This window comes from Ctenocephalides felis, unplaced genomic scaffold, assembly GCF_003426905.1.
Source record: "Ctenocephalides felis isolate EL2017-DRISC unplaced genomic scaffold, ASM342690v1 CF-g0.4_SCAFFOLD_00845, whole genome shotgun sequence".
In the NCBI taxonomy this organism is placed as follows: domain Eukaryota; kingdom Metazoa; phylum Arthropoda; class Insecta; order Siphonaptera; family Pulicidae; genus Ctenocephalides; species Ctenocephalides felis.
The window spans coordinates 73,116,220-73,126,640 of record NW_020536999.1 but is presented as its reverse complement, the minus strand read 5'-3'; the positions used below and the strand labels follow the sequence as shown (position 1 = coordinate 73,126,640).

The window sequence follows — 10,421 nt, the reverse complement described above, 5'->3', positions numbered from 1 at the left end:
AAAAACGATAACAACACACAAACATTACAATTCAATAACGAATAAAAATAATAATATCATTGAAGATCAAACTCATAGTTTGCACAAAACTACTTTTAGTAACATAAATGAGAATTTGTACTTGGAATAAAATAGTCACTGGTTTCATTTCATTTTCCATAATTTAAAATTCTGCAAAAGATAGTTTTTATTTTTATATAAATATTAATATTAATATTTTTGCAATCATAGATCCCATGTACTACCCAGAATGCTCCTTTTAAATTTTATATATAATTTACATTTAATTTGTAATTTTATTTGTATTTGTAATAACACACAGTTGGTTATGCTGTTGTGATGTTTGAACATTATGATGCCGTTGTTTTTGCTGTTGGCACACACCGTCAGATATATGAGATAAAAATGTATCAAGAAATGTCATGCAAAATTTTGCATAAAAATGCTCTAAAAAATATGACATATTTAAGGCTCCAAAACAAGTATTTTCTCACAGCAGACGATTAGTTGTGATTTTTTCGGCGAAGCACGAAGAATTATGTAGATGTTACTTAACTTAAAAATAAATCAATGAAATAATGTTATGCCAATGTTTTCACGGTTGGTACTCACTGTTCACGAAAAAAAATCAAGATTGATACATCAATAATTCGAATATTATATGGTTATTTTCTGAAATAATATCCTCAAAAATAAAGCATAAAATCATTAATAGAGAAATCTTTGTACAAAGCTGATGGTAATGTTAATGAGATGTGGCATTTACGTCGATTACCATCAACGTAGGAAGTTTATTTTGGTTTCTAATGAAGCTGGTACGTGACGAGGATTTCATAGATTTATCGTAGATCATACAAGTAACCTTACTTTATATTGTATTAATTTAATTAATATTATTTGTATTATAGTTGATGTATATTTTTGTTCTATTAATATATAATACATTAGAAAAATTTACTTTCCACCATCAAATTATTTGATCTTTATTTTAGTAATGTACTTTTTATGATAACTCTAAATTTAAATGAATTTTAAATATTTTTAATTCGTGATATTGTAATAACTTCTAATTGTATATTATGTAAATTTTATAAATTATGATTGAAAATATTTATATACTGTACAATGTTTTGCAAGGCCTATGATTTATATCCAAAATATTTTATATTTTTGCAAAAATTCTCTTAGATTCATATGTAAAATCAAATACATTCGCATTTTCTCGGTAACTAGCTGTATTAACGATTTTATTACGTCTTTTAGTTTACTAGGATGTTTGAATTTAAGTGAATAGTTTTATTATTCTCTGAGTAGTACAGAATTATGATATATATATATATATAGAAATCTATATAATCATTACAAACATTTTGAGTCTATAGGTTGGTCTCATCATCAATTCGAGTTGCTTTTATGGTATGGTATAGTATTATAACATTTACCATAACAAAATGCATAGATAATTTAAGGTACCCTGTACCTTCATTCTAATGAATCATTTCACTTCAAATAAAAAGAATTATTAATTAAAGTCTTACACTTTCCATTCCTATGATTTCTTAGCAGCCAAATTCTTCCTCCGAAAGCTCTCACTAACAACATCAGCAGTCTCCGTCAACAGCATGTTCATAATACAATTCGTAACATTCTCTTTACACAGCAACTCGTAATCGCAATCCTTCCTCTTCCAATCTGCTCTTTCCATAACAACCTCCATGGATCCTTCGGCATTCCTGGTGGAGCACCTTTTGTTGACACCCATAAACGTGGGTTCAAAATTCATAAACTGCAAAACCTTCTTGCTCACGAACTGTGTAAGATCTTCTAAATTATAATAGACATTCTTGTGTGGCTGCTGAGTTTTGCCCCGAAGCCATATGGGAACATCGGTAGTGTATTTGAAATGATCGATGATGACTTCTTTGCAAAGATCGAAGACTAGTTTCTCATTGATGTTAGAGTCCGAGAAAGAGGTGTATTCGGTTGTTGATATTTTGCCATTGATGAAAGCGTTGTATAGGGTTCGAGTGTTTTCTATGACTAGGGCTTCTGTTTGGTCTCGGGATAGAGGCTGAGGAATGTCTGTGGTGCTGACTGCAACTGAATGCTAGAAGAGGAAAAAAAAAAATTGTTAGTCATTCATGATGGAACCAGGCGTAAGTGGCATTTTGCCTTAATGCTAGTTGCAAGAACCTATTGATATATGTAAAAAAATAATTTAATCAATAAGAAATTAATATATGAATTTAATTATAGGTTTACTAAGTTATGCTGTAGGGATCCATAGTTATAAGCAATTATGCACAAATTTGCCAAACATATTAGATATATTCAACAAATAGTTTGAATGTTATAAACAGTGGTGTCGTGACGGGACGCACCGGAACGTTGTTCCAGCAAATCATTTTCGGGGCGGAACGCAAAATTTAAAAAAAATGGTTACATACAGAAAGTGATTTAATAAGTGAATTTCAAGTATTAGATCCAAAGGAGTGGCCAGCAGATCTTGAAATTGGCTATGAAGAAAATGAAATTTTCATTACGCACCAGATTTAATTTAACTTCACCGATGTAATCTATCAATGCACGTAGAGATTATATTGCACTGGAGGCAAAGTTCTAAAGATATAGAAATCTTAATTCGATACACAAATATTGCACCTTGCAGTTCAACAGAGTGTGAGCGCGGATTCAGTAATATGAATATTATTTTAAATAAACGAAAAATAGAATATCAATTGAAAATCTAGAAAATATTAGCTAGATTTCTTCTGCAAGATTTCTTTTGCAAGATATCTTCTATTTAACTTCCCGAAGGAGAAGTTTATGTTTTCATCAAAAAATCCGACTCGCTCATTTTATGTTTTCTCGGCGTTTCAAGCCATTCTGATTCGAATGAGACCAAATTTGGAAAAAGTATGTGTGTGTGTGTGAACAGATTTTTTGCCGTAAATCGACGTTTTCTCCAAAACGGATGGACCGATTTCAAAAATTTAAAAGCCGATCGATGTATTTCGATGAGGACTATCGTTTCTGAGTTTTGTGCGAAAATCGGCCGGGCCGTTTCTTCGCAAATTGCAGAAAGGTAAAAAAAAATTCGTCCACGTTTTAGCCCGCAATTCTGAATCAATTTTGAAAATTCAAAAACCATTCGATAGATATTGGTTGGGAATCGTGCTGATTAGTTTTTGGCGAAGATCCGTTTCTTGTAATAAAGTTTTTTTAAAAAAAATCGACATTTTTTATGATTTTTTTTTATGGTAGATACCATAGTCTTGTAGATCATACTAAAATATGACGGCCCTACGACAAGAAATTTAATTTTGAAAATTCTTCAAAGTTTGCAAAAATTAGTATCGTTTTTTTGGCATTTGTCAAAATTAGACCTTTGATCGACGTTTCCTCAAAAACGGCTGAACCGATTTTAAAAATTTAAAAGCCATTTGATGTATCTCAATGAGAACTATTGTTTGTCAGTTTTGTGAGACGATCTTTCAAGCCGTTTCTTTGTAATTTGAAAAAAAAATTGTTAAACTTTTCGTCCACATTTAACCTCAAACTACCGAACCGATTTTAAAAAATCAAAAACTGTTCGAAAGATATTAGATGGGAATGATACTGATTAGTTTTAGGTAAAAATCTACCGAGCTGTTTTCTTATAATTAACCGTTAAAAAAATTAAAGCCGATTTTTATGGAACTTTTTTTGACGATATATATCATGGTCTTATAGAGCTAACTGAAATATTGCGGCCTTACGATAAGTATTTTAATTTTAAAAATTCATTAAAGTTTGAGAAAGTGAGTAGTTTTTTGACGTTTGTTAAAATTAAAATTAGACAATTTACTTGGTAAAACGATAAGGTACTTGGTCTTAATGAACATACGAAACCATTAAAGTCCTATGCAAACTGGTACAATTATAAAAATTATTGTTTGTTGAAAATTTGCTTTTAGAAAATACTCCGAGTTAACGTGTTCGTTCGTTCGTTTTCAATGATGTGTAATAAATCCACTCGGAATACTTATAATTACTCATAAATTAATTTATTTTTTATTGATTAAGTCAATTATTTACACATTTCGGGAAGTTCATGTAACTTGCCTCAAGGCAAAATACCAATACTAACTAGTTACAAAAATAAATGACCCACTTTTAAATTTAGCAAAAAAATCATAGCACGACACCACTGGTTATAAATCATATGACAAGATCGAACACGCACTTAACACATATACAGTGATGTTCAAAGGGCTCGGACAGTTATTTCAAACGTTAATGATTCTTTATAGCTAGATCACAATTCGTAAGTCAATAAAATATATTAGGATGTTCTAACCAAACTAAAGCACCGGAACTAATCAGCGCGATTTACAATTGATATGTTCCGAATGGTTTATTGAATTTTCAAAATGGATTCAGAAATTTTGACGAAGACGTTGACGAAATTTTTTTGGACTTATCTGCTGATTCTAAGAAATGACTCGACCAATCGTCGCGAAAAAATAACCAACGCAAGTCGTAATCGAATTTCATCAAATGTCGGCCCAAAGTCAAATTTTGGAGAAATCTTTGTTTTGTCTATTATGTAACAGTTACGTCACATATGGTTCATGAATTTAACATCCAAAATGCCGTGCTTATGATAAACAATGAAATTAACGATTTAATTGTTAAACGTATTGTGAAAAATTAATGCAATATAATAACAATTTCACCGATCTATACTAAACTCATTTATCTATGCGTACTTCTTATACCAAACATCAAATCCTCCAGAACACGGAAAGCTTTTGGAAAAAAACAAGGAGCTTTTGGCTCCTGACCGGCGACAAATTAAAATTAAATTCAATAAATTACCATTCTGTTATAAATTAAATTTTGTCACCAAAATAAAGCTATAAAAATCAATATTGAAATTTATTTATACAATCCGAATTAAATTTGAAACTAGTGGTGTATGGCATCGTGCCTTAAGGCAAATTGCTTGATATAAATACAGTTATAAGAATATTTATAAGAATTATATAAACTAAATTACAAAGTTAAAATTTATTATTTAAAGTATATACGTGAGCTTTAGAACTTTAGTCAGAATTAAAATTAAAATCTGAATTATTTCATATAAAAATATATAAAACATAAATAAATAAAAAAATGAAAACAAAAAAAATCAAAAGCATTTTTTTTTGTCAACACAAGCAGAAAGTTTTTTGAATCGTTCAAATCAAATGCTTAGTTCTCTCAAAAAATGCCATTTTTTGTACAGTTGCTCTGTATCTTCAACATGGCTGGATCTGCGTTTACCAAGAACTAATCACCACTTCACCCAATCATTACAAATTGAATGTTTTTTGGATCATTCAAATCGTATACTACGTTCTCTCAAAAACTCGCTTTTAGTGCAGTAAACGGAGAGGAAAAAAGGGTATAACCTCTGAATTTTTTTACTGTGCTCCGAATTGAATGATATTTTGGAATTAGGTTCATCTTACCCTCAAGTTCAAAAGTGAAAACAATTCGGGTTGCGCTATCACCCCCCGGGGGAATGACCCCCTTCTAAATTGTGTAATTACATTTTTTCAAAATAACGTCGAAAATCGGTAAAAGAACTAATTATAAGAAAAAAATGTCTTCTATAGTTTTTCAAAAAAACGAATACTTTTCAAGTTACTGGCCTCTAAAGATTCATATATTTTTGGCGTTTTTCTTCGTTTTTTTGCAAATATCTCCTAAAATATACCTTCTAACGAAAATCTTGTAATGAACAAAATAATGTCAATAAAAATCTTAATAAATCGGTATTACATAAAGTATTCTAGGAAAAATATTAAGCAAGGTTTGGAAGAGCGAAGTCGTTATTTATTTCGTTCAAGATTTAATTGTTGTATTTAAAGCCATCTAGTGTCGAGGTTTTACATTTTATGCATTTCGGTGAAATTGGGTTTTATAGTGCTCAACATAAGCTTTAAAATGAGTGCTGTTACAAGTTTTTTGCGTGTAAAATGAGTGAGCTATCATGCAAATAAGAAGCATATACAAAGTTTTTTTCTTTTAAATCATATGGTTTAATGAGCGCCATTTCCACCAGAATTAAAGTAATTCACATTCCATCTAGAATTCACTTCATTATAGACATCTTGATAGATTCTAGCAGATTCACTACTTTAGTACAAACTATTTTCAGAAAACTCACGATTTTATAAAAACTTTCTTTTTCAATTTGCGCGGCCGCGCAGTCTTTAAACATTCATAACTCTGTCAATTTTTGTGTGAAAGAAAAATAATAAAAAATAATAATAAGCCAGAAAGATCTTTTTGATTTTGATCTATATGCTTTTATACGTATCTTTTATTCTTTTTGAGAAATAATAAAAATAATTTCGATTTTTAAAAAAATTGGAAAAAAAAGTTTTTATAAAAGCGTGAGTTTTTCGAAAATAGTTTGTACTAAAGTAGTGAATCTGCTGGAATCCATCAAGATTTCTATAATGAAGTGAATGCTAGATGGAATGTGAATTACTTTAATTCTGGTGGAAATGGCGCTCATTAAACCATATGATTTAAAAGAAAAAAACTTTGTATATGCTTCTTATTTGCATGATAGCTCACTCATTTTACACGCAAAAAACTTGTAACAGTACTCATTTTAAAGCTTATGTTGAGCACTATAAAACCCAATTTCACCGAAATGCATAAAATGTAAAACCTCGACACTAGATGGCTTTAAATACAACAATTAAATCTTGAACGAAATAAAAAACGACTTCGCTCTTTCAAACCTTGCTTAATATTTTTCCTAGAACACTTTATGTAATACCGATTTATTAAGATTTTATTGACATTATTTTGTTCATTACAAGATTTTCGTTAGAAGGTATATTTTAGGAGATATTTGCAAAAAAACGAAGAAAAACGCCTAAAATATATGAATCTTTAGTGGCCAGTAACTTGAAAAGTATTAGTTTTTTTGAAAAACTATAGAAGACATTTTTTTCTTATAATTAGTTCTTTTATCGTTTTCCGGCGTTATTTTGAAAAAATGTAATTACACAATTTAGAAGGGGGGTCATCCCCCCGGGGGGTGATACCGCAACCCGAATTGTTTTCACTTTTAAACTTGAGGGTAAGATGAACCTAATTCCAAAATTTCATTCAATTCGGAGCACAGTAAAAAAATTCAGACCCTAAACGCTCCGTTCACTGCACTATTTCTATTTTCTACACTTTTAGCTCCGTATCGCCGTAACGTCTGAACCTACATTTACCAAAAAATAATTAGCATATATTCTTATCAAAAGGTATCGAATGTTTTTTTAACCATTCAAATCGGTTGATCCGTGCGCCCGAAAACGTGAACTAAAAAATGCGGACACACAAAACACACAAACATCCATTTTATGCCAAAATGTTCAAACTTGGAGATATAGAAAAAAAATTATTTTCGATTTTCGGCCCATTACTATAACTTACCCGCACAAAAATCGAAAATGAAAAGTTTTATTTTTAATTTGCGTTTCAAAGGTTTCTGAATATTTTGGCATACCTTAGAAACAATGGATGTATGTGTGTGTGTGCGTGTGTGTGCTTGCGGATACAAATTTTCGTCGACGATTTCGGGAACACCGATCAACCGATTTGAATAATTCAAAAAACATTTGATTCGTATTGATAAGAAGACGTGCTGATTAGTTTTTGGCGAAAGCAGGTCTAGCCGTTCCAAAAATTCGGGCCAAAAAGTGCCCCAAAGAACGGAGCGTCCAATTTTAATAATTCAAAAAACATTTTGCTTGACGAAATGAACAGCTGGTAAAATTTTTGGGAAGGCAGGTCTAGCGGATATGGACTCTTAATAAAAATAAGTTAAAAAAATGTCACATAACGGTCAAAAATGTTTATTGGACATATGTACATCAAATTATCAGATATATTATAGAGATTTTAATATTGTGTACACATTTTGTGTAAATTTTTTTTGGGTTTCGTACCAAGATTTTTAATTTTGAACTTTATTTATATGTCGTATTATAATAATCGATTTGTATGATTAAAAAATCATTCGTTTCGTACTTGATCGCGAGGCGTTTTTGCAAAAGGCAATTTTGCCATTTTGGAGGTATGGAGCGCAAAGGGTGTAAAAACGGTTAAGCAGTTTTTGAGAAAACGGATTATCAAACCGTTTAGATTAATTTTTTGCTTGAGTAGATGGTGTGCAAAAAATGCATTTACAGAAAATTTAGTAGGTAATTTTGAAAATTAAAAAAAAAATCAAAATTTTCAAAAAATTAAATTTTTGGAATTTTTTCATTATTTTCAAAAGAAAAAACTAAATGTTGAAAAATTAAAACAAAAATGATTTCTAACAAAAACTTGAGAATATTTCGGAAATAAAAAATGGACTTTTGTAAACGTACACATGAGTTGTTTATAAAATACGCTCATTGCCCAATTTAAAAAGCACTTTACACAAATTTACATTATGTGTTTATAATATATAATCTATTTCAAAATCTTCAAATCAATTATTGATTATTTTCATTCCTCGAATGTTTAGTTACGGTACGGAAAGTTCCAGCAATTTGCCATAAGGCACGAAGCCATGCGCCCCACTAGTTTATTCTTAAACTTACAGCTTGTTAATATTATCCTAGTTAAATCAACGCTTACCTTAAGTCTCACAAATAAATTGTTCAAAATCACATTAATCGCATTCAATATTATTTTAATCATTATGTTCAACTTAAATTTCATTGTATGCAAAAATGCTAGATATCTTGATTAAATTAAATCTCTATATTAGATACTCTGTTATTATCTACTTGTCATAATTACTCTTAATATTTTGTTTTCTCCATAACAGAAATCCATTAACAAATAAATGTCAAAATCTCTGCAAAACAAAAAAGGTGTCCTGAAAGATATTTGTTTGCCTAAACAAAATTGGAATATGATATATTCATGATTCAGAGTGCTAGTTAAAAGGTACTACGCTCAGGCACGATGGCGCTGTAATTTGCATTCAAATTAATGGCGCAAAGTTTGAAATAAAAATTAATCGAGTATTTCAATCTAAATTTTGCATTACAATCTATTAAGGTACGTTTCTCACCTAAGAAACGAACATGTCTGCGCATATTATTCGTCATGTTCGTTCGTTAGGTGAGGCCGCACCTTTATGTTTTGCGATAGAGTGCGTCTGTTAAGTTTCGTCCCCTTTGCACAAACACGCACGGCGAATCCCGAACTAATAAAGGTTTATTAATGGTTTAACAAAGTATAAAATAAACATTCTCACAACCTGTCCTGTACAAGTATGTTTAAACAGCCTATTTAAACCAAACCCTAATTTTTGAAATGCTATTAGAATCTATTTACTTACACAAGATGCACTGTCTTCTTCCACCAGCGTGTTTACCTGGTTGCTCTCTGGTTGCTGACTAGTTGTTGTCTTCAGAGGAGGTGTATAGGGAGGTGGAGGCTTATTTGGAATTTCCCTTACATAAAACTCCAACTGTATTTCACTTTGTTGCTGCAGTCGCTTTATCTTGAAAAGAGAAGTAAAAATTTTAATATAACGAGTAATGGTAAAAATATATTAGTTAAATATCATTATAAAGAATTATAAGATAAGTAGTAAAAAAATCTATGAATTTAATTCAATTAATTTAATTAATTTTATATATTATTTTGGATTTTTTAAATTTTTAAAACGTTGGTATAATAATATTAATATGTACCACAAATTTAAACGAAATAAGTAACAGATCATATAGTCATTTACAATAATTGTAAATACAATATCCATAGTAGTTGAATATTAGCTATCATTATATTCAAATAATGTATTTATTTTGGACATACCTCCAATTCAATTTCCAGCTGTTTTCTTCGAAGTTCTTCAGCTTCCGAGCTCAATTGACTTATGACGGGTGACACTAAAAATAGATCATGATTGTTTCAAAACTTATTATTATGAATATTGTTTTATATAAAAAATAATACTTTTATGGGAGTAAAACTTCTAATGTGATTTGCAATGAAGTTGCTTGATCTAATCTACGCAAGTTTCAACAAATGACTTTTAAAACTTTGAAATCGATACAGCTGTTTTTGCAAAAAGATTCGGCATCAAACGATTCAAAACCATGTTGAGAAAACATAAAATTAGCAAATCAGATTTTCTAGCAAAATCATGTTCTTCACTGTCGGAAAGTTACTAAGATATACTATTTATTTCTTTAAGCAATAATAAAAACATAAAAGATTTTGATGGATCGGATCTAAAATGTATGAAAAATAAATTAGTGGTGCCAAAATCAATATTTTTTTACACTAACTATGTTTTTTTCTAATCGGATGCTCCGTTCTCTCAATAACTAATATTCTTAGCACATTTGACTCTGTATCTCAGAAACGGGTGG

The 10,421-nt window shown here is 30.1% G+C and overlaps 1 protein-coding gene across 2 annotated transcripts in view; it reads right to left on the bottom strand.

Annotated features, from left to right (window-relative positions):
• Positions 1-1,387: 1,387 nt before the first annotated feature.
• LOC113364054 overlaps positions 1,388-10,421 on the bottom strand; it is a 50,249-nt gene continuing 41,215 nt past the window's right edge. For both annotated transcript variants that reach the window (XM_026606511.1, XM_026606512.1), the window contains 3 exons: positions 9,862-9,935; positions 9,380-9,544; positions 1,388-2,107 (listed from right to left, as the gene is read on the bottom strand). In XM_026606511.1, the coding sequence (XP_026462296.1) occupies positions 1,550-2,107; positions 9,380-9,544; positions 9,862-9,935 (797 nt within the window). In that variant the 3' untranslated portion in view covers positions 1,388-1,549. The remainder of the gene's footprint in view (positions 2,108-9,379; positions 9,545-9,861; positions 9,936-10,421) is intronic.